This window comes from Marmota monax, unplaced genomic scaffold (genome assembly GCF_021218885.2).
Source record: "Marmota monax isolate L192 unplaced genomic scaffold, Marmota_monax_Labrador192_F-V1.1 WCK01_AAM20220418_F8-fsc00036, whole genome shotgun sequence".
Taxonomy (NCBI): Eukaryota; Metazoa; Chordata; class Mammalia; order Rodentia; family Sciuridae; genus Marmota; species Marmota monax.
Genome location: NW_026694491.1, coordinates 11279328 through 11302933, shown reverse-complemented (window position 1 = coordinate 11302933; position 23606 = coordinate 11279328). Strand labels below are relative to the sequence as shown.

General features: G+C 30.1%; 1 protein-coding gene across 1 annotated transcript in view; it reads left to right on the top strand.

Annotated features, from left to right (window-relative positions):
* The window catches only part of Tmtc3 (transmembrane O-mannosyltransferase targeting cadherins 3), a 47002-nt gene extending 25142 nt beyond the window's left edge, over positions 1-21860 (top strand). Inside the window, exons 8-14 of the mRNA XM_046419232.2 lie at positions 2537-2685; positions 4844-4964; positions 6521-6632; positions 13227-13330; positions 14457-14626; positions 16093-16319; positions 17886-21860. Coding sequence (XP_046275188.1) covers positions 2537-2685; positions 4844-4964; positions 6521-6632; positions 13227-13330; positions 14457-14626; positions 16093-16319; positions 17886-18688 — 1686 coding nt within the window. The 3' untranslated portion in view covers positions 18689-21860. The remainder of the gene's footprint in view (positions 1-2536; positions 2686-4843; positions 4965-6520; positions 6633-13226; positions 13331-14456; positions 14627-16092; positions 16320-17885) is intronic.
* Positions 21861-23606: the final 1746 nt, after the last annotated feature.

The window sequence follows — 23606 nt, the reverse complement described above, 5'->3', positions numbered from 1 at the left end:
TTTAAATGTACTATTTTTTAAATGGTATTTTCTGAAAATCTCTACAAAGGAACAATAGAGCAAAGATGTAATTTCAACAACAGATACCATGTTAACGCTTATTAAATAAGATGTCATGTGTGTCACAACAATTTAAGTAGTTAGTCTTTTTTCATTTATGAAAAAATAGTCTCAAGGTGATAGAGTAGTTTACTTTCTATTAAGTAAGAAATAAGTGATAGGTTGATTTCAAACTCATAGCTCTTTCTGTTATCCTTCCTTTTCAAGACAGTGTATGTTATTAGAAGAAAATTAAAAATTATTCATAATTAACTAGATTGGCATACATTAATAAAGAGCATTAAATAGAACTTGATAGAACTTATGAGTTTAGTCATTAGACTAACATTTACACATTTCTTATCCTAGAACCAATAAACTTTTCCTGAGAGATTTTTTTTTGTAACTTATAAATCAGTCTAAGATGCATCTCTGAATGAATTTAACACTTTTAATTCCTACAAATGAAATTGCTTTAGAACAACCATGAATTAATGGGAAATTATTTTTGTCAAGCATATCTAGGAAGTGAAAAATTATGTGCACTCTAAATACTTTACGTTTTTATTTTAATAATACTGAAATTTCAGACATAAATTAGTGTGATACATAGCAGCTTGAGAATGGTACTTTTTCTCAGATTCAATATTACGTGAAGTCATAATATATGAAAGAATATTCATGCAGAAAGTATTCTTTTCTAAGTATATGCATCTCTACATCTATATTTTACTAATAAAGTTTGATAAGGAAGAGACAGTTCTTTGCATTAGAAAAGATGCAAACTTCTGAAGCTGGAGATTAACTTATTATTTATTTAGGTACTGTGAAACAAATCAGGGAAATAACATAGAAACAGATGCCCATAGAAAGATGTCCTGATGACAAACAAACTTAAATCCTTTCACAAGTTTGCTAATTAATTTTTCACAATTGTGCTAATTTTTTGTGGCTTTATAATTAAAAAAAAACCACATTTCATCCCATATTCACAAGGGTAATAAATCTGAGCATTTTTATGACATTTTATCTCAGTATATGTATTATAATTTTAGAAATTCTTGCATAGAATAAAAAGTCTTCAGTTTCCAGTATTATGTGGTTTCTTAGAGTAATAAAGTTACAAAAACATATTTATGTTATCAACTTGTGTAATTTTGTTGAAAATTTTTTAACATATTTTCCTATCAGTTTATTTTGGCCATATGTAAAAAAGTTAGATGTGTAAACATTTTTTTAATTTTTAAAAAGTTTTTTATTCTGGTAAATTAAATTAAATTTTGTGTTCTGCACCATTTCCTCTGTCCCCAGCAATTATCATTCTACTCTCTTCTGATTGTGGGATTTTTTTAGATCTCATGTGTAAGTGAAAGCATTTGTCTTCTGTGCCTGTCTTTATTTCATTTAATATAATCTCCTCCAGGCTGGTGTATGTTGAAATAACAAGATTTCCTTCTTTTTAAGGCTGAATAATATTGCCATTATACATAAGTACTCTGTATTTTTAAATCTGTTTATCCATTCAGTCCGTTTGATTGAATGTGATTCTATTTCTTGCATATTGTAAATAATACCACAGTGAATATGGGAGTGTATATGTCTCTTCAACATAATAATTTCATTTCATCTAGATATATACCCAGTAAAGGGATTGCTGGATCATATGGAATTCACATTTTAAATGTTTTGAATAATCTCTGTACTCTTTTTCATAATGACTATGTTATATTTAGATGTCCACCATCAGTATGCAAAGTTTCCCTTCCCATCCCTACCTATGTGTATTTTCTTTTTTTTTCTTTTTTTATAACAATCATTCTAACTAGGCTGAGGTGATATCTCATTGTGATTTTAATCTGCATTTCTTATTTTGAGTATTTTTTCATATATCTCTGACCATTTGAATATTTGCTTTTGAGAAATATATTCAACTCCTTTGCCCATTTTTTAATTGGTTTATTTGTTTTCTTACTATTGAGTTGAATATGTCATTTTAGAAATATTTTCAAAAAAGTTTTTTTTTTTATTAACAGGATACACCTAGTTTCAGTTTTCACTTAAAGATGTAAATATTTACCATTGATCATTTTTTTTTTTATATTTCACTAGGCAAGTATATTTCTCATAGAAAAAATACAGTGAAAAAACAGTGTAGCTAAATATACTTTTCAAATTTAAAATGCTATTAAAGTTTCAGGTTTTAATTTCAAGAAAATAATCATTCCTAAACAATATACCTAGGAATATTATTTTCAAAGATATCCTCCAGTTATAAGTTCCAGAATTTAAGACTTCCATCACATCTTGCTTACATACATCCTGATGTTTATACCACCCCTAAATTGTCTTCTTACTGTTTAAATTAGTATTCTTCGTACTATCATTTTTAAATGGTCCACAAATGCATTTATCCAAATGAAGTGATAAAATTTTGGATTTAGGTATTGAGTGTTTAGTTTTTTAATTTAATAAAATTAAACTATCTTTTTCTTTCTAGGCACTTTGTTTAATGGCATTGCCATTTATTCCAGCATCAAACCTTTTTTTTCCTGTTGGATTTGTTGTTGCTGAGCGTGTACTGTATGTTCCTAGCATGGGATTCTGTATTTTGGTAGCCCATGGGTGGCAGAAAATTTTAAACAAAAGGTAAATTAAAATGTTTGTTCATTTAATGCTTGCTAAATATAGAATTAAATGTGACATTAAAGTATTTTAAATCTGTATTTTGTTCAGTTTTGTAAATTATACTTTTTTAATCTTTTGGGTTTTTTCATCTTAATGTTTTCTTCTCATTGTCTATGATTCAAGTTAGGAAAGCTCCACAGTACCTACTCACTCTGTCTTCTTCCCAATATTTATGTAATTTTATTTTACAGCCTGAGACAGAACAAACTTGAGTCAGACCCAATTGAAAACAAGGATATTATTGAAACTAAAGTCACAAATGACCATTTCCACTTCCATATGCAATGAACATATAGTCATCCTTCTTAAGTGAGTCATATTGAGTTCTCAATATATATAAACTGCATATAATAGGCAATTCATAATTTCTTGCTATCACTATCTTCATCATAAGCTTAGTTTCCTAGTTGCCTTAAACTATTAAGGAACAGTATACTTAGAAATGATTATTGTAATAAGTTTTAGCCCATTGTCTATATGTATCACTAAAATTGTCAAATCAAGCAAATTGTTAATGGTTAAAAACACTAATGTTGACAATATTAAATTTAGATCTGCAACTTGAAATAGAAATGCTTACTTCTCTCACTTTCATTTTCTAGTCACCTAACCCAAAAAATTCTGATTTCTCTTCATTATTTTTCTAGCAAATTTTCTCCAAGTACTTACATCCAGTCAACATTTTTATTTTAAAAATTTTTCCCTGGTTTCTCTAAAAAGTTTCCTGATTATCTTCACTATCCATTCACTTCTATCAAGTTACTCCTTGCTGTATGTGCTCTTTGAATATTTGTATTTTTCAGAGTGATAGCCACTTTCGTTTTACTGCACGTCCTTCATAGGTAATTTCACCCATATCTACAGTTTTCACCACCATCTTTCAAACCTTTTCTCTTACTTTCTACCCATATATCCAAGTATACTCATTACTGATTTTTGAGTACCTACCATCTGCCAAGAGTCTACCCTTTAGATTTATTTTCTCATTTAATCTTAGTACTTCCTAACTTTATTTTACAGAAGTGCAAATTGAAGCTTATATAAGTTACTTGAATTACCCAAGATCACATAGCTAGTAAACAACAGTCTTGGTTCAGGTTTACATCTTACTGCTTCCAATGACCATTTTCTAAATGATTCATACTTTTTTACTCTGGTTAAGTGAATCTTTCAAAATATAAGAAATTGAACCATGGTATGGGAGCAAAAACACAAACTCAGATAACATTAATACTAAATGGAATCATAGAGATTAATGATGTATAACCATCTTTTTATAAATGAGGAATTGAGTCTCAAATAGCCTGAAGTTGTATAAGTAATTTGTATCTATTTTATTAGGAGTTAATTTTACTATGCCCTTTAATAGACAGTTCAGATTTTAAAGTATAAAATTATTCTAAGAATGTTGTAATGGCCTATGGTATAATTTTTAAGCAAAACATACTTTAAATATAGCCAAGAGGTAAGGTTGACCCTTTATAAACACAGCAGTATTCAAGTTGTAGGTAGTGGTACCAAGGATGCTAAATATAAAAAGTCACAATTAAAACTAGATTTATTAATTTGCTGTCATTCTGAAAAAAGCTTTTGAAAGAGTTAAATGTCAGTATAAAGTTGGTCCTCTGTATCTCTAGGTTTTGCATTTTCAGATTCAACAAACCACAGATTTAATATATTTCAAAATAAAAGTAACATCATTATTGACATGTGGGGACTTTTTTCTTGACTCTTTATGTAGCATTTACCTTGTACAGGGTATTATAAGTAATCTAGTGATGATTTAAAGTATACTACAAGGTATGCATAGGTTATTCAAGTACTACAACATTTTATATAAAGGACTTGAATACCTCTGGATGGCTGGATAGGTAGAACTATTCCTGCACAGGAACAACTGTGTCATGTAATTGAACACTGGATTTCAAGGTCATATTCATAATACTTTTTTTTTTTTTTTTTTTTTTGGTGTTGGTTCCCTACAAAGTTGGGTGATTGTTAGAATTATCTTTAGGAACATTATCTTTAGGAACATTTAGCATATTTTTACCTTTCCTATAAAGTTAAATGCTTTTGATGATATAATTTTTTTTTTTTTTTTTTTTGGTCTCTTAAACAGTGTATTTAAAAAACTGTCCTGGGTGTGTCTATCCATGGTGTTACTTACTCATGCCTTAAAAACACTTCACAGAAATTGGGATTGGGAGTCTGAATATACATTGTTCATGTCAGCCTTAAAGGTAAAGTATGGTTCAGAATCATAGGAAAGTATGGCATCAGTGATATATATATAGAGAGAGAGGTTTTTTGTTTGTTTGTTTTTTAGCCATTTCTTAGCTGTTTTTACTTTTAATCAGACATTAACTGTCAATATTAAGTCATTTACCAAAAAGTTATTGAAAATAATTTGTTCTTTATATTATTTATGGCATAAACAAATTATCTACATAGTACATGGCTGTATATTCAAAGAGTATGTTAATATTTCTTTCAGTGCTACATACATGTTAGAATTCCACATGATAAGGAGTACTGAATTTCATTGGTTCTAAGGGTACACATTTTTTCCTAACCTGAATACCTGGAACAAGCATAAATCTTACATTGAAAGTTATCTCTAAATTAATTATTGACTTTTTTTTCTTAATGGTTCATTAAATAGTGGTGAGTTCTATAGTTGATGTGCCTTAGATTCAATGAAATAAAATAACACAACAAACAAAAATAGAATCCTGCTATCTAAAAGATAATCAATGGTTACTAATATGGAAAAGATCAGAACTGATAGAAAGTAGTGGTAAAGCATTTCTTATAGAATGGACAATAAATATCTAAAAAAAGTTCTTTTAAAACCACACATTTGTTTTCTATAAAGGTTATCAGCGAAGAATTATTTTAGCTCTTCCTTATCAGTGCCCATCTTCAAATCTCATAATTCTTACTTTATTTTGGCTATTTCTTTATTCTCTTTTGCCTAGCTTTATGGAATTGCTGACTGTACATAACAGATGACTGTCCTCTAGACCACAATAGTAGTTCCAGTAGTTCCACCTTCTCCCTGAGCTCTGCAGACAAGTGAACCTTGAGCCCGTATTTTTTGAAAATTTCTTTATTCTCACTCTCAGAACAATGGTTAAAACCTATAGTCATGGTTATAGATCAGTGGTAGAGCACTTGTCTAGCATGTGTGACACACTGGGTTCGATATTCAGCACCACATTAAAAAAAGTAAATAAAATAAAGGTATTGTATCAATCTACAACTAAAAAAAAAATTAAAAAAATAAAACCTATAGTCATAATTGATAATTCCTTGGTTGGGTATCATCCTTTGCCTGTAAGAATACCTTGCACATCTGAGAACTCTAAAAGCACACATTGACTCAGAACTTAGGGTTCCTTTTACCATAATAGAGTACTTAAGTAGCTTTAAACATGTTAAGAATAAAAATAAGTCATCAATACAATGTTTTAAGAACATTCTCATATTCTAATACCTTCTTTCTTGAAGGAATATGAATAGAATAGAAATTTTCACACAGCACTTAATGTTTTGATTATGTAAAATTTTAAGTACAATTCTAATAACATAAAATAGGTGAAATTAGACTTTTGTGGTTTTAGTATATCATTAGGGGAAGAAGAGAGTAAATATGGTGAAGCAGTCTTCATTTGACTTCATCTCCAGGGACATCTCTATGAAACAATCCATTCCTAATAGTACACCACTCAAATATCTGTGTGAATTGGAGTCATTTTTTTAGTATGTAATTTACTTCATTTTAATTGTATTTAAGGTAAATAAAAATAATGCCAAATTATGGAATAATGTGGGTCATGCTCTGGAAAATGAAAAGAACTTTGAGAGAGCTTTGAAATACTTTCTACAGGCTACTCATGTTCAGCCAGGTAAGCATTATTAGTAAATTGATGAATGGTTTGGTTTTGTTTTTTTTTAGAAGGAAAACAACATTTTTGGGGGAAAAACATTTATATTATATATTTGAGAATTTTTTCTTTTAACATAGTTGTTGGATGACAGTGAAATGTGCTTTTTGATGGAGTACTGGATGCACAAGCTTGGTAGAAGTGATTTTAAGAGAGTAGAAGAAGAATTGGAGACAATTCGGAAGTGGAAGAAAAAAAGTACCTTTGGGGCTAATCCAGTACAGTTGGGGAAAGTAATAATGCCACGTGGGAAGACAAATAACTAGATGATGATATTGAACAGATGAGAGGAAGGAGCAATAGGGACCCAGTATCCAGAAAGGATCTGGTGCTAAAGATGAGGATTTTATTCAAATTGGTACTGACAGTAAATGTGGTAACAGAAGGCACAGTATATGGATGTGGAAAGAGGCAGGAGAATAGATGACAAGGAGGAAGTTTCTGGAGTTTTCTTTTGTTTGTTTCGGTTTTCTTGGTGAAATAGAAGGTAAAATCATTAGTAGAGAATAAAAAGGAAGAAGTGTTTGAGATCTAAGAACAGAAAAAGATATGAAATAGTGATCCAAGAATTTGCTTCATAAACTTAATGTATATATGAATCAGAGAGTTTGTTATAAAGTATATTCTGATGAAGAGTTAGATAGAGCCTAAAATTCTGCATTTCTCTTAAGTTCCCATTGATGCTTAGTCTACAAATCACACTTAGAGAAACAAAGATCAAGGAAACTAGGAAAATAGTTTCCTATTATATAGATTAGGAAAATAGAGTATAATTGCCAGGCAACTCTGACACCCTACTTTAGATTAGTATTAATTTAAAATTAAACCAGTTGGTATAGTTACAGGTTTTTCTCCTACTACTTTTTAGCTACAGTGGTAATGAAGAATTCAATTCAAAAGAGTTAAAATTTTGTCAGACATGTATAACTAAGCAAAAAAAAAAAAAAAAAAAAAGAACGGAATGATTATAATGATGAGTTACAGAATTTAAATTGGTTTAGAGTAGATGAGAAACTTGGTAAGTGGTAGTGAAATAGTTACAGGATCAGCAGATTACAGGTCTGAAGAATGGTTGGTCAGAGTGTAGCTAGAGCAGCAATATTTTCAGTAGGGACTACAGTTGACATTTCAACAGTGTAGAACTTTATTATAGGATATGTACCAAATGTGATCCGTACCCACCAATGCCATTACTTTCAATTCAGATTAACAACCAAAAGTAATCCACCACCTTAAGTGTCCTCACAGAAGTACAGAGTACTGGGTACTGCCCCCAGTTTTTTCTAGGAGGTATGATTGTGTCTGTTGGAGCAACCTAAACTGGTAGAAAGAGGTGAAAATCATTGGAAGAAAGGCATCAAGGCCACAATATTAAATCTGTATAGATTTTGAAATGGCTAAGAATTTTGACTGTCATGATGTTGGAGGGAGCAATAGGAACCCAGTATCAAGTATGTACACTATAATATGCACACAGGGACTAGTGACTGCAACTTGGAGGGATAATGGACAATAGAGTTCAATGACCTGATGTTTAGACAAGAGTGATTTTTGAAAGGATTGATAATTGTCTGCAAGTGGCTTCAGGGATCAAGGAGAACATCTAATCTTCTTCCAGGCCCAGTGTTACAAAGGATAAGAAAAAGAACTCAGTCAACACTTGGAATAGGTACAAGCAAGGTAACCTTGTCTCCAAGACAAAGCCAAGTTTGAATTAGAGAAAGATTAACAGAAGATTATAGAAATGGAACAATTGGTCTTTCCCTCCAGTTTTATCTCCTATAACTCTTTCATCAAGATTAGTTTTTCTTGAAATATTGGGTACACATACTGTTCTTCTACTTTGGCTCTGTTTATATTCTTCTTATTTTTTTTATTTTATATATGACTGCGGAATGCATTACAATTCATATTACACATATAGAGCACAATTTTTCATGTCTCTGCTTGTATACAAAGTATATTCACACCAATTCGTGTCTTCATACGTGTACTTTGGATAATGATCTGTTTGTATTCTTCTTGAACCTCTCCTTTCTCCCTTTCCTCCCATTTACTTTCCAGCATATCCCTGCTAGACATGATCTTTTATAACCCATTTTTTATAACCCTACAAAAAATAGGCTCTTATTCTAAATTACCTTCCCATCTTTCCACCTAAAAAAAGTATTTCTCATGTAAAATCCCTTACAACTACTCTTTTTTTTTAAATATATTCTCTGAAGTGCCATATTTTATTATTGAAATGTTAATTTGCTCAAAATATTTATTAAATTGCATATAAAACATTGGATTTATCTTTTAACTCCTACATTATCTTGTAGCATCCTATACACAATCAAGAATCACTAAATGTGGTTGTTTTAATTCATTACTTTTGAAGTCTTTTAGATTCATTCTAGGAGTATTTAGAGAAAGTTTTGATGTCAGGTTACACAGGCTTTGAGACTCTTATTTAGACCCCTTCAGCCAAAGTTTTTCTCATTTTTAAATTGGAATAATGATTTTTGTCTCAGCATTGTTCTGAAGACTAAACGTGTATGTTAATAAATGTGTATAAGTGCAATTTAATCTAGTAAACAGTGTATTTAATCAGAGAATGTTGCAAGTATGGGCACTTAGTTTTAAATAATTTTCTCCATCATTATCAGTTGTCACCTTTATAGTTTTTTAGATATACTTGCTGAACCTCTCTATGTATGACATAAGTATCACACTTTCATAATTACTCTTTTAATAAGTCATAGACTTGGGAGGACAGGTAATCAAGTTTATTAGAAATATTTATGAATAAAAAAGCTTATAAAAGTTGAAAGTGATATTCAGAGACTTCTTATTCTTTGTGTGGTTTGGTTTGTTTTTTGCTATGTTCATAGATTACTTTGACAGATGAAGTGACATTATTTCACTGTATTATGAATAGTTATTGGAGTTTGGGAGAATGTAACCAAGATAGAGCTAAAAAGAATGACTTAGATTTTGTCCCAAAAGACTGAATAGTAACAAGTATAGAGATGATCATTTAAGCCCTGAAATAGCATTAAATCACACAGAGTAGGGATTCATAACATCCTAAGGCTCTTTCAATTAAAAAAACGTGTGAAGGCTTTTGTTGCATACAATGGGAATAAATTACATGATAGTCTTTGATCAGACCACATGCATGTTATGTTAGATAACCAATTTATTTTTCTTGTTTTGATAATTGCAAGTGTATTTTTAAAAATCCCAGTTCACAGTTTTGTAAATAAAGTTACAGTTACTGTAAACCCTTTTAAAAGTCAAGGATAATCTACCCTTAAGATACATCAGAATCCTCCAATTTTTTTGTTTTGTTTTGTATTGTTTTGCCTAGAGAGCATTGATTTCATTTTTATCTAAGTAAAAATCTTTGAAACTGTTTAATCAGAAAAGATAGTGGACCTGTACTTTAACTTGGATGTCATCAGGATGGGAATAATTTTAAAAGAGTTTTAGGAGTTTCCAGATATTTATAAATTTTATTTTTAATTGATAATTTTGTGGACAGGGAATACTGGGAAGCAAAATAGTTTGGACATCGGTGTGAGAATTCTTGATTGCATTCTTTTGGCTAAAGCATTAGCAGGCATACACATTTGCCTGACAATTTGCCTTCTACATCACATGTAGACAGGATGACTGAGATCACATGCAAGCCCATGGTGCTTCTAATAACTGGTCATTTAAGAGGAATGGTAAATGAAAATTAAATTTCACAGTATCTACAATTGTAATGTCATATAAAAAATCTGTGGTTTCTAAATGACAAAGTCAAGGTATTGTTACTACTTATTAGGATTTGCCTGTGTTTCTAATTGAAGGAAATTCTAATTTACTCATACATGTTAATGAAAATTAAAATGTAATTACATTCTCTTCCAAGTTCTTGGATGTCCTGAATTCTATCCATGAGTCACTTGGAAATGAAGAAGTACAAATAATTATACAAACAACTCTTTCAAAGAGATTTACTGTATAAAAGAACAGAGATTTTAGCAGTACAAAGATAGTATGAGCAGAGTCACATGGAGAAAATGAACATGATTCAGTGTGTAAGTAGATTGGTTGGTCTTAGATCAGAGAGGAGGTATAGAAGGGAAAACTGAGTATGTATATTCACATAGATTGGTTGAGAGCATCGATAATGGGATGAGTCATAAATTCCTCTCTGTTCTCATTTCCCTGATGAAAATAAGATATTAGAAATTTGAGGAGAGAGAAGGAATGAAACACTACCCAACTAGGGTTCTGAAAAATATGAGTTTATTAGAAAAACAGTTATTGACAGACTGAGAGTACATTTAAGATTTATAATGTCCTCATTTACATTGAATTAAAAGCAGACTAACTTATGCTATGCTTGATTTGAATAATTTACTCAGATAAACAAATTTGTGCTTTGACTTCTCTATAGCTCCTTAGTTATTTAAATATCTTTGATTTTTTTTCATCTTCTTGCCTTTTTTAGAATTTAAATTTACTTTAGAAATAATACTGTTCCCAAAATCCTTTGGGATGTTTTAACTTTATAACTTATAAATTCTTCTTACAAATTATGTCATTTTTTAAGTCTTATTAAGTAGCCATTTTATTGCTAAAGGATATCTAATTGCTGTCTTTTGTTCTTTGAAAAAATGGAGCTACTTTATTATAATGTCTGAAGACTGCATTGATGGCAATAACTTCTTATTATTCCACCTAATTCCAGTGGGTTATAATTTGCTTTATTTTTTTATCTTAAGTAAATAACCTCTTTCTTTTCTAAACCTGGTTGAGACTTATTTTAGTACAAGCACTCAGCTGACCTCATTATTTACATTTTTCTTTATATACATTTCCCGTTTAATTTTTTGTTAGATTAAATTCATTACTATATAACTTTTTCACTTTCTATATATCCTTCATTTTTACTGTATATGTTTCTTTATAACAAAAACTGTGGATTTAATTGATGTTAAAAATTAAAAAACAAATCAGTTCTATAAAAGCAAAGATTACCTACTGTGTATTTTTATACACACTTGATAATTAGATAATTTTTCACTCCTGGCTGTAAAGCAGAATTCCCTTTGAAACTTTTTAAAAACAGGTATTCTAGTTTGCAAGTAGGGTTGCAATAACTAGCCTGAGGTTTTTTTGTTTTGTTTTTGCTTTCTTAACCCTACTGACTCCATAAGACTGGGCAGTACATCTAAAATGAAAAACTCCCTTACCTCCAACTTTATCCCCCAGTTCTCAAACCAAATTTATACTACATCTGCCATTTTTTATACAGTACACACAGTTGCCAACCTGAAGCATAATGTAGCAAGATCTTAGGACTGTTGCTCTCCTCCTAGGGGAATACCCAAGATAGATATGCTTGGCCCCTATGTGTCCTGGGAGTTGCAGTCAGAGAATTATTCCACAATTGCAAAATCGTCGGTGTCACAGGCAAGTAGTATTCACCAGTTGAAACCTTGTCATGTCTGTTAGATATCCTTGTTGAATAAAAATTGTCTAATTTAAGATCTCTCTTCCTTTTATCTTTGTTCCAAACCTTTGAAGTATTTACTGGGAAGTGTATCTTTTTAAAACTAATATGCATTGAGTCCTCATATTTTTCTGTATTTTTCTTTCCTTGAAAAAAAATTGATTGTATTTTTCCATTTTGAAAAATGAGGCATAATTTCCTGGCATTCCAAAGTTAACATAATCTTTTTATAAGTTTTTCATGAATTATATAGTGTTGTATCATCATTTAAGAGAGAAGGGCCACAGCATCTTACATAATACTGTTACCCTATATTCCATTATTGTGTCATTACAGTCACATTCACACATTTTTAAAAAGCTTATCACAAAATTCTTTTAGTCTCTGACTTTTATACATATTTGTTAGCTATAATACTTGAGCTAATTCTAGGACTCATGATGATCCTTTTCACTTACAGAGTTGAACCATATTTTTTTATTGAATTCCAAAACTATGAGATTAAGGAAATAGAAATAAGCTTTAGTATAAGATAGTAAAATATAGTGAACAGTAGTAAGGTAATGTCATCATGACCTATGTTGTCCTAACCCTTTAGAGAGTGATTGAAATAGATTTTTCATGTTAAATACATTTTCTGCCTTCACATTGCTATACATGATTTTTTAGTATACCATTAATCATAAGTTATACCAAGTTATGTTAAAAGAAGTTCAGAGAACCAGGCATGGTGGCATCCTCTGCCTATAATCCCAGCTACTCAGGAGACTGAGGCAAGAGGATCATAAGTGTGAGCCAGCCTCAGCAACTTAGTGAGGCCCTAAGCAATTTAGCAAGCCCATGTCTCAAAAATAAAAATAAAATGGGCTGAGGATATGGCTCAGTGTTACTGCCCCTGGGTTAAATCCCTACTACCAAAAAAAGAAAAAAGTTCAGAGCAGAGGAAAAGCAAGATCTGTTTCCCTCTTTTGTATTTTTTACCTAGTTTATTTCTAGAAGCATGTCTTCTCAGTAACCTTGAATACTATTATACCTCTCAATGAATGATTTTTTTCTTTTAGATGATATTGGAGCCCACATGAATGTAGGAAGAACTTATAAAAATTTAAATAGAACTAGAGAAGCTGAAGAATCTTACATGATGGCTAAATCACTAATGCCTCAAGTAAGTTGTCATAATTTAATCTATTGTGTCATGTCTCCTCTGTGTCCATGTTGAATAGTATTATTTGGATGGGAAATCTTTTTCTTCAGTTTGTTCATATAAAAAGTAAGGTGTCTTACAGAATTTTCTATTTCTATAGAAAGTGTTATAAATGATTACATTTACTTTTCTAGCTAACTTGATGTTTAATTATTTTTATAGTCTATTTATAGTCTTATAGTCTATATGAGGAGGATTTTGTGTACTTTAAGCAATAAATTCAACATTTTTCCTATCCAAAAAATGAATATAAGTGATAAAATAGAATGTCTCTGTTGCTAAATTGTTTTAATCACTTGTTAGAATGATATAAGCAGAAATTCATCAGATATAACAATATAGTATCAAAGATGAAAGATCTGTTCAGAAAACAATTTGTGCTGCAGATTTCTCATTAAAATAGCAATATTAATGATTGGATACTTTAATAAATTTTCTAAAAACAAAGTTGGACCACATATCCTGAGGATTATTTCAATTCTAAAATGATATGTTAAATTTATACTTATTATAGGTTTTTTAATCAGATAATTTATTGTGTTCGTTAAAAAATTGGATCCATCTATATTATATGTAATGACCTTTTTTTAACCTGAATAATCAACTGACTAGAACATGTATTTATCAAACAAGTTAGTTTTAAGTATAACTCTGAAATAAAATTAACTGCCCTCAGGAAATATTTTGCTGACAAAAAAAAAAATTGACAAAGTGTACAGTTGGACTGAGAGGCAGGAGATCTGGGTTTTTTCCTTTTCTGATGCCAATTTTTAAAGAAATCTTGGCCTCTAAAATATCTGATTTATCTGACTTTAGAAAAAGTAGATATGAATAAAAAGCTATCAATGGTTGCATTTAGCTGGCATGAATGAAAAATTGTCCTTTATTGCCACAAAATTTTACGTTTTGTGAATATTACACATGTTCACTTTCACATTTTTATATTTAATTTGATACATTAGTAAAACTGGCAGCATAATGTTACTGTTTTCTGTGTTACTTTAAATAAGCCCCTAGGAAAACTTACTTTTTATCTTTATTTGGTACTGAAATATCAAATAATGAAAATACCTTTTCTTCTAAACAGATTATTCCTGGTAAAAAATATGCAGCTAGAATTGCTCCTAACCACCTAAATGTTTATATCAATCTGGCCAACCTTATCCGAGCAAATGAGTCCCGGTTAGAAGAAGCAGATCAACTTTATCGACAAGCAATAAGTATGAGACCAGACTTCAAACAGGCCTACATTAGCAGGTATCATAGTTCACTTTAGAGCCATCAATGTAGAAGATTGAAGCTGTATCTGCATGTACCTCTTGACTAAATTTGGCATGTTTTTCTTTTAGTTACTTGACTCCAAATACATAGAGAGATTATAGCTTATTTTAGAATGACAACCAAATTTAATTAATTTGAAATTGACAAGGGAATCCCTTGTTTTGAAATGGCTAACTTAAGTTTTATATGAAGGAAAGGGTAGAAAAAGCTCCTTCTGTTTCATTCTCTTATCATCACCAAAATCTTTTTCTTTTTTTCCCATCTAAAATATCTAGAATTTATATTTTCTGTTAGCACCTTCTGTTATTCAACTCTCAGAAACTTTCTTAAGTAAATTTTGAGATTTGACTGGTTATTGATTTCTTTAACCACAAAGAAACCTTGGTAGTTTTCTAACATCACATGTTCAGTCTTATGTACTTTCTCATGTAGGTGTTATCATTTGTATACTTTGGGAAAAATGGCTGTTAAACTCTGTTTTGCAGCCAGGCTAGGAAAACTAACCACTGTTTCTATAGAAAAAGTGCATTCAGAATTTAACTTTTTGAGATATAATTTATTTTTAAATTGGAGGTTCTCTTTTTTAGCCTTATCCAGTATTCATTGTCATGTGTTTATCCATAAAGAATTATTCAATAATCTCTGCATTTAAAAAATAGATTAATTCTTAGAAGTTGTTTCAGTGAAAATATTAGTAAAAATATTTTTGAGCAAAACTAAATTTAAGTTCTCTAGCAGTAAATGAAACTAGATTAGAAAATTGATGCAATGATTTTCTAACTGATCTCCAATTCTAGATGTGTTTCTTAGTTATCTGCAGGTGGCACTATTTCCCTTCTACCCTACAAGATCAACTTTTTTGAAATTCCTTTTTTATTTTAATGTTCATTTTATAGAGTACTTTTAAGGATAGTAAGTTAATAAAAGGAGTTACAAATTTCAAATGCTCTGTTCATTTGTATAGTGAGATTTGTATCATAGATTTGAAAACTGTAATTTTTCTACAATCACATTTATTTTTCTTTTTCAAATGCTTTCTTCATTATCTGAAAAATATACTGATCTCCTACACTTGATTATTATTACTTGATTAGACTAATTTTTCTAATGTAGTCAAGTCTGTTTCATTTTAAGATATATTCAAAGAATAGATTTTCTCTGTTCCCCTTTTTTGAGTGCCTCTCCACATCTAACCTAAAGTCAAGCATACGTTTTCTTTCTGTAATAATATTTGAAAATATATCCAGCCTAATTTGCTGAACTATGGAGTCAAACTTGAGAGCAGCTTCAAAATGTTATTTTTGTTTTTGAAGAGAACTTTTAAGAGACTAAGTTAAGAGAAGTAATGAAATATGTGGAAAGGCTTCAAACTTGTAATAAATGGTATCTACTAACTGACATATAATGTTTTACATAAACCTCATGTTTAATTTTTTTCACAGGGGAGAATTGCTTTTAAAAATGAATAAACCTCTCAAAGCAAAGGAAGCATATCTTAAAGCACTAGAACTGGACAGAAATAATGCAGATCTTTGGTACAACCTGGCAATTGTATATATTGAACTTAAAGAACCAAATGAAGCCTTAAGAAACTTTAATCATGCTTTAGAACTAAATCCAAAGCACAAACTAGCATTATTCAATTCTGCTATACTAATGCAAGAATCAGGTATGTTTTCTCAGTATTTTTATAATTATAATTTGATACACAGTAAAACATTAACTTAAACTTCATTACCCATAATAAACATTTTGTAGAGGTAGTTTATAACAAAATTGTATATAAATGACATAGTAAGAATATTTAAAATACTTGAGTTTTACTTTAGACTCTTTTTCAAGTAAAATGCACTGACATGAGAATACTAATTATTCATTTTTCAGTATGTGTTAAGACTAATTTTTAGGCAGTCTGTTAAACAATATCTAATGTGTTTGTTAATTTATTCATGTAAGCATAATATAACCTCTTTAACATATAAATAACATTAGAGTTTACTTTGATTTACAAGATAAAATACTTATATTTTTTATATCTAGTTTTACTAATTTTTTGAGGTATTATTGTAATTTCCTATATTTCCTACAATCCTGCAAAACTAAATTATTAATCACAATAATTTTCTATCTTTTTACCGTATGTTGTATAGAAATGTTAGTTGTCCCTCTCAAGGCAGAATATATGATTATAATCTCTTTAAACTTTATGTTGGAAAGATCTTTTTATTTGTAATTGCTGTTTATTTCTTAAATGTTTTTCTTAAAACATTTACAAAAAGGAAAGAATCGTAAAATTATAATATTTTTAATATGCTCACTTTGACCGATCTTCTGTTTACTAAGTTATAAATGAAGCTCCTCCCAACTTCATAGAGCTACATTAGTAACTGAAGTCTAGTGATTTATTTTCAAATTTTCCATATTCATCATGTTGTGAATTAAAAGAACAGAGTTTATGGTTGGTGTTCAAAAATGTATAATTTTTAGTAAAACTAATGGTTTGTAAAATAATGATCATGAAGGCTGCTCATTATACAATATAAGATTGCACCCTAAAGTGTATAGTTGTAGAACTGAAAAAAATCTTATTTGCCATAGAAATTATCTCAGTAAGTATTTGTTTTTCAGATCCTAATTTTAAAGCCTAATAGATAATGGTCTATTTTTGCCCTTGAAGTTTCCTAAAAATTTTGAAATAATATGCCAGAAAACTGAGTTAATAATTCTGAAACATTTTTAACAATAAGTTACTTTTTGCTGGGCATTTTTACATATATATCATAGTAATTCTTGTAAAATTCAGTAAGTTAACCCAGAGATGTTAAGTAACTTGTTCAGAATATAAAGTCATAATTTAACAAAATCAAGATTGATGTCTTTTTTGGGAAATCATACACCTTTGTCCTCTTAATTCTCTATTCTTCCTTTGATATTTCCTTATAGATTCTTAACTTTGAAACTATTTTTTTCCCTTTTGGCTTCTGAAGCACTCTTACTACTTTAAAGGAAAGGAAATGATCTACCATTTAATTATGTCAGTGTTTCAAACATATTTATCTTTCCAATAAAGAGAGATTTTTTGCTTTTAGTTTTTTATTTAAGGTATAGAAATTAGTTGCTTTGGTGCTATCTTTTTGTAATCTAATTAAATATTTGAAAATGACTGTGTTCCTTAGATGCAATTCATTTGATAATAATATTTTATTATCTTTAAAAAAAAAAAAATGATTCCTAGGGGAAGTTAAACTCAGACCTGAAGCTAGAAAAAGACTTTTAAACTACGTAAATGAAGAGCCACAAGATGCTAATGGCTATTTCAATTTGGGAATGCTTGCCATGGATGACAAAAAGGACACTGAGGCAGAGATTTGGATGAAGAAAGCTATAAAATTACAAGCCGATTTCAGAAGTGCTTTGTTTAATCTGGCTCTCCTGTATTCTCAGACTGCAAAAGAATTAAAGGCTTTGCCAATTTTAGAAGAGTTACTGAGATACTACCCTGATCATATCAAGGGTCTCATTTTAAAAGGAGACATTCTGATGAATCAAAAGAAAGATATACTTGGAGCAAAAAAATGTTTTGAAAAGATTTTGGAGATGGATCCAAGCAATGTGCAAGGAAAACACAATCTTTGTGTTGTTTATTTTGAAGAGAAGGATTTATTAAAAGCTGAAAAATGCTTGGTTGAAACATTGGCATTAGCACCACATGAAGAATATATTCAACGCCATTTGAGTATAGTCAGGGATAAAATTTCCTCATCTGGTTTTGTAGAACAGCCAGTATTCCCAGCTGATAAGACTTCAGGTGAAGAAGGAGACAAACTTCCAGCTGAAAATATAAAAGAAATCAGAAGTGAATCCAGACCAACACAGATAATGAAAACAATTGAATCTAAATCCAAAAAACAATTAGCAAAAAATGCAGACAAAGAGACCCCCCAAAAAACAACAAAAGACATCAAAGAAATTGAGAAGAAGAGAGTTGCTGCTTTAAAAAGACTAGAAGAAATTGAACGTATTTTAAATGGAGAATAGCATTATTCTTTATAATGTGACATTGGTATCAAAAACTTCAATCTATATCATGTGATTGCTTGTACTGGGAGCTTTGAAAAATATCAAGAATATGTAACAGTCTATCATGGGCTGCCTCTACATTGGATCAAAATAAGATTTTTCATTAAAGACCTGTGTTACCCCAAGATATGTGTCATATATGATATGGCAGAAGTTTTTAGTTTTGGTTAACAAAGCAAAAATTTCAAATTACAGCTGATCAATTTGTGACTTTGATTATAGAAGGAAAATTTTTCTGGCAGAATAATCTTTACAACTCTGACTTAAAAATAGTTTGAAGCCTGAATGATTATGATTCTTTGAGGATAAATCCAACAAGTGCTGGTTCATTCTATGAATTCCCATTTATTAGCCACTCCATTTTTCCTTTACCTGTTGAAAACTGGCATTGGGTTAAAAACATTTTTTGAACACATTTTTTTTTCTTCAATAATTCTTTTAAATCAAGAGATTTTTGCACTACAAAAGAACACTGGGTCTTTATGTTGTATTATTTGGTTGACTTTTAGAAAGAATGCTGGGTAAAACATTTTAGATGAATTATGACATGTTAGTTTAAGAATAGTTTTTCTTAATTTCATACTTGTTCTTCATTATACAATGCAGTTTTGAAGCAGCTGAAGTTACACACACACACACACACACAATCTCTCTCTCTTCTAATGGTGCTCACATATACTGTATTTTTTTTCCACATTGACAGTCAAAACATGAACCACTAAATCATGACTGTTCTTCAGCTTTTAATCCCCAAACTGTTATGTTTCTTAACATTAATCATATTGAGAAGCTCTGATAATTCTTAACTTTAGACTCCTGAGTAATAGTAGACTTCTCTTTCATCTTATTGTTAGCTCTCTAGTTTTATTGAATTTAATTTTCTGTTTTCAAAGTGACACCTTGATTATTCTTACTTTAAGCCACTAAGTTCAGTTCTTTTTAACTGAAAACAATGTGACAAAGTTTATTTTTAAGCACTAAATTCTTGATATCTTGTGGTATATATATTATTAAATATTTATTTTAACTACTGAGTTTCATAAAAATGTTTTAAGCTGTCTTAATTCTATCCAATATGGAAAACAAATTGTTTTCAAAACAAAGCAATTTGTTTTCTAGTGCATTTGCATATATGAGCATTTATTATGATTTAACCAAAATTGCATCATTTGGGCCAGTTGTCAATTACAAAATTATCCTACTAAATGATTAATAAATTTATCACCTTGGTTTTAGCAAATTGAAACCTGAAAAATGTGTTACATTGAAAGTAGGTACAAATTAAAAGTTAAATTTATTAATTGAAATCTAATCTTTTTTTTTTAGTTAAAATACATTTTAAATGAGTTTTATAAAGTAAGTTATAATTTGAAATGTTAAAGCTCAAGAAAGCTGTCATTCTGGGATAGTAACTAATTTCTAATTATGTAGTATTTCAAAAACTATACTTTTTAGTTCCTTTGAGAAAACTAATTTCTAATTATATATGTCTCTAAAACCATATTCCTGTAATGTTTTTAAGAAATGTTTTATAAATAGGTCACAAGAAACATAATCTGCATTAAAAACCCAGTCTTATTAGGTTCCCAGAGGATCTGGCATAGATTTTTCTAGGCAATTTAAAGCAAGCATGGATGCCAGTGGGTATTAATTCTTGACCCAGGAGATTCTATTAAACATTAAAGCAATATCTTATTTCAGTTCATAGATTATGATTTTGTGACTTCAAATAGAAGGTAGAGAATACATCATGTAGTATGACTTGAAAAATGAAATTAAGTTATTACATTCTGTCCATTCTATCTTGAGAATGTTTCTGAGGTGATGTCTTCAATGATAATTTTAAGTGGAGGACATTTCAGGAAAATAAAAGGAAATCTTTTGTGACAGCAAAAGAATTATATTAGCATTCAGAGCAAGTGTCTGTCACACAGGAAATACTCATGTATTTGAATTTTAAATTATTTAGACAAAATCCATCCTGAGTAATTAATAATTATTAATTATTCCAAATCTGGTTTCAATATGGACCCCACCCCTTGTGATGGAGTCATGCTTCAGTTTTTTTCAAAACTCCATTTGGTTCTAATTTGTAGTTAGAGTTAAGGACTACTGTTCTTAATTAGTTCAGGAAAATCTTTTTGCCTCTCCTGTGTTAACTTTTTAATTTAGTTAACACTAAGGAATATGTTCTGATAAATAAATAACTTGTTTTCTTTGAAAATTAAATCTTAAGTTTTATCATACTTGCTTATGTGTAAGATTATTGTTTCTTACATATAAATTCAAAATAAAAATTCAAACTATTCAGGTGAGAAAACGTAATGGATTCTTCTTACTCTAGAGCTACCTTTTTGAAGAGTTGAGGGTGAGGACATTTAAGACCAGTTCACTAACCTGTGATTCAGAGTTGTGGACATTTGTTTCGAAGGGAAAGCTTATCACAAGCTCGTGTGCTGGTAAGTGGATGGAGTTTTAGTTCTACTATTTTATAAAATAATCTACACCCCAGGAGTTCTAGCAAAGCTTTGACAATCCCCAGGAGCAATACTGTGTTACTCCACTAATTCTCAGAAGGTAAAATTCAGTTTCCCAAATTGCTCTTCTATGAGTTTCCTTATTAACATTTGGAATTGGGAATTTTGTAATTATTCCAGTGAAGTAGTTTTCTGAAGTTGATGATGTGGAGAAAAATAATGATGTAATTTTGTTTTACAATGTTGTGTTTACTGTTCTGTAAGTATGTGAGTTACACAATTCTAATAAAACCTCATGCCTTTTCATTACATCTAAATTGAACTGTTTCATGTTATAGAATGCTTCTTTAATGAAAATATTAAGAAAATATATAGATTTGTATGTCAATTTATACTTCAGAAATCCATATATTGTCATATTTATTTTTTTAAAAAATCTAATTGCATGAATATATGTATTTTAAATAAACACACACCCCCCAAAAAATCTGATAACATGGTCCAAAATTATATGTCTGGGAAGCTGTCAGCCATCCATGCTAAGGGTTCAAATGAATGCAGTTTAAAATTGTATGTATTTTGTATTACTATTGTGTCTCTGTGTACCTTATTTCTAAATATTAAGTATTAAATTGGTACTTTTTAAAACCTAATCTGACTTGCATTTCAGTTTTGAAAAAAAAATATAATATTGTGTATAGAGGTTTTTGCCCTGATGAAGAAAGAAGAGTTGATATTAATTTATTACCAATGATATGAGAAAACCACATGAAATTAGTTTCTTCCATAGTACATTCTCAAAGGGGACAAAGCAATCAAGAAAATGAAACAGTTAAACTTGGAATTTTATACAAGTTTAAGTTCTTTGTCTGCACGGGTTCAAATTCTGCTATCACAATTTGGGGGAAGTTGTTTAACATGTATACACTCAACTTCCTCATCTGCAAGTTTGGAAAAACACTTCCCTTATAAAGTTAGTAAAGGGATTTATATAATTTATACATTAATATATTCAGGAAACTTAGAACAGCTCCTGGTACCTAATTACTAGTATAAACACATGGCTTAAATGTTCACATTTGATACTTTTGAATTGATCAGTGCTAAAAGGAAATATCAAAAACACCAAGATACCAGGGATGGTCATGATCCCAAAAAGAGATTTAAAGATCCATTGCTTGTACATAGGTAGCCTAAAATAAATGTGGGATTAAGTTTAAGTGAATAAATGAGAACTAAGATACTTGAAATGTTGCTACCTTGCTCTTCTGCTCTTCACTGCCATCAGGGAGATTACATAAGAAAATATTCAAGTAACCTATGATTGGATTTCAGACAAATTCACATTCTTTGGAACCCAACTTTTTTCATCAATAGCATTTATCAGGCTGTCAAAGCAAAACATTTCCCATAAATAGCATTTATATTGTAAAAGAATCTGTTGCCATCATTCTGCTTAGAGTAAACTAGCCTTCAAAAATGATCCTAGTTTGCCCTTTCTAAAAGATTTTATTAATCAGAACTTATTTATTCCTGCCCTCTTTGTGACTTTAGTTTCAGAATGAGAAAGTAGACATATTAAATGAATCCATGCTGAAGTATGAGTGATAGTTAGATCTTATTAGCCATTTCATAGACTATTTCAAGTAAACTTTATTTTGGACAGTTGCAGGCTGGAGAGTGGGAACTATTTTAATGATAGGGAGTTTCTCTGCCATTCTTTATTTCTAACTAAAGAATCAGGCTTAAAAAGTTTTCTAACTGTAACAAGACCACTTCTGACCAGTCTTGTTTTGAATGGACCCTGATAGGCCTGGTAACTTACCTTTGAGAGTGGAATCACACAGTAACTCGACCATCAGCAGAGTCATTATATATAATAATATGTATTTATTATATCCAATACAGATATCTGTAAATTCCTGGCATGTACATATATAATATGTGATCTCTTTATGACCATCTGTCTGTGAATCTAAAGTTTTTATATGCTGGCTTCTTTTTCCAGCCTACCGCTAATGTTTTCTCTCACCTTTTTCCCTCCCTCCCCTTCTTTCTCTTCACAGAATAATAGTGGCAGCTATATATATTCCAAATGTTTAGCCCCAATTTTCTCCAAGCCCTAAAACCATGAATCCAATGGTCTACTGATCGCATCCACAGTCATCTGTTCCCTCCTTCCTCCCTCAGACCTATAGCCAGTGAACAACAAGTCTAAGAAAGAAGGAAAGAAACAGAAAATATATACAACATAAAGCAGAAAGGGGGATTAGGGAGAGAAAGACAAAAGGAATCGGAAAGCTTGCTAATAATGTATCCACTCAAAACATACTAAGTTAAACACATCATTAGAGTAAATAAACATGATTATGTGGCTTAGGTTGAAAAATACTACCAAA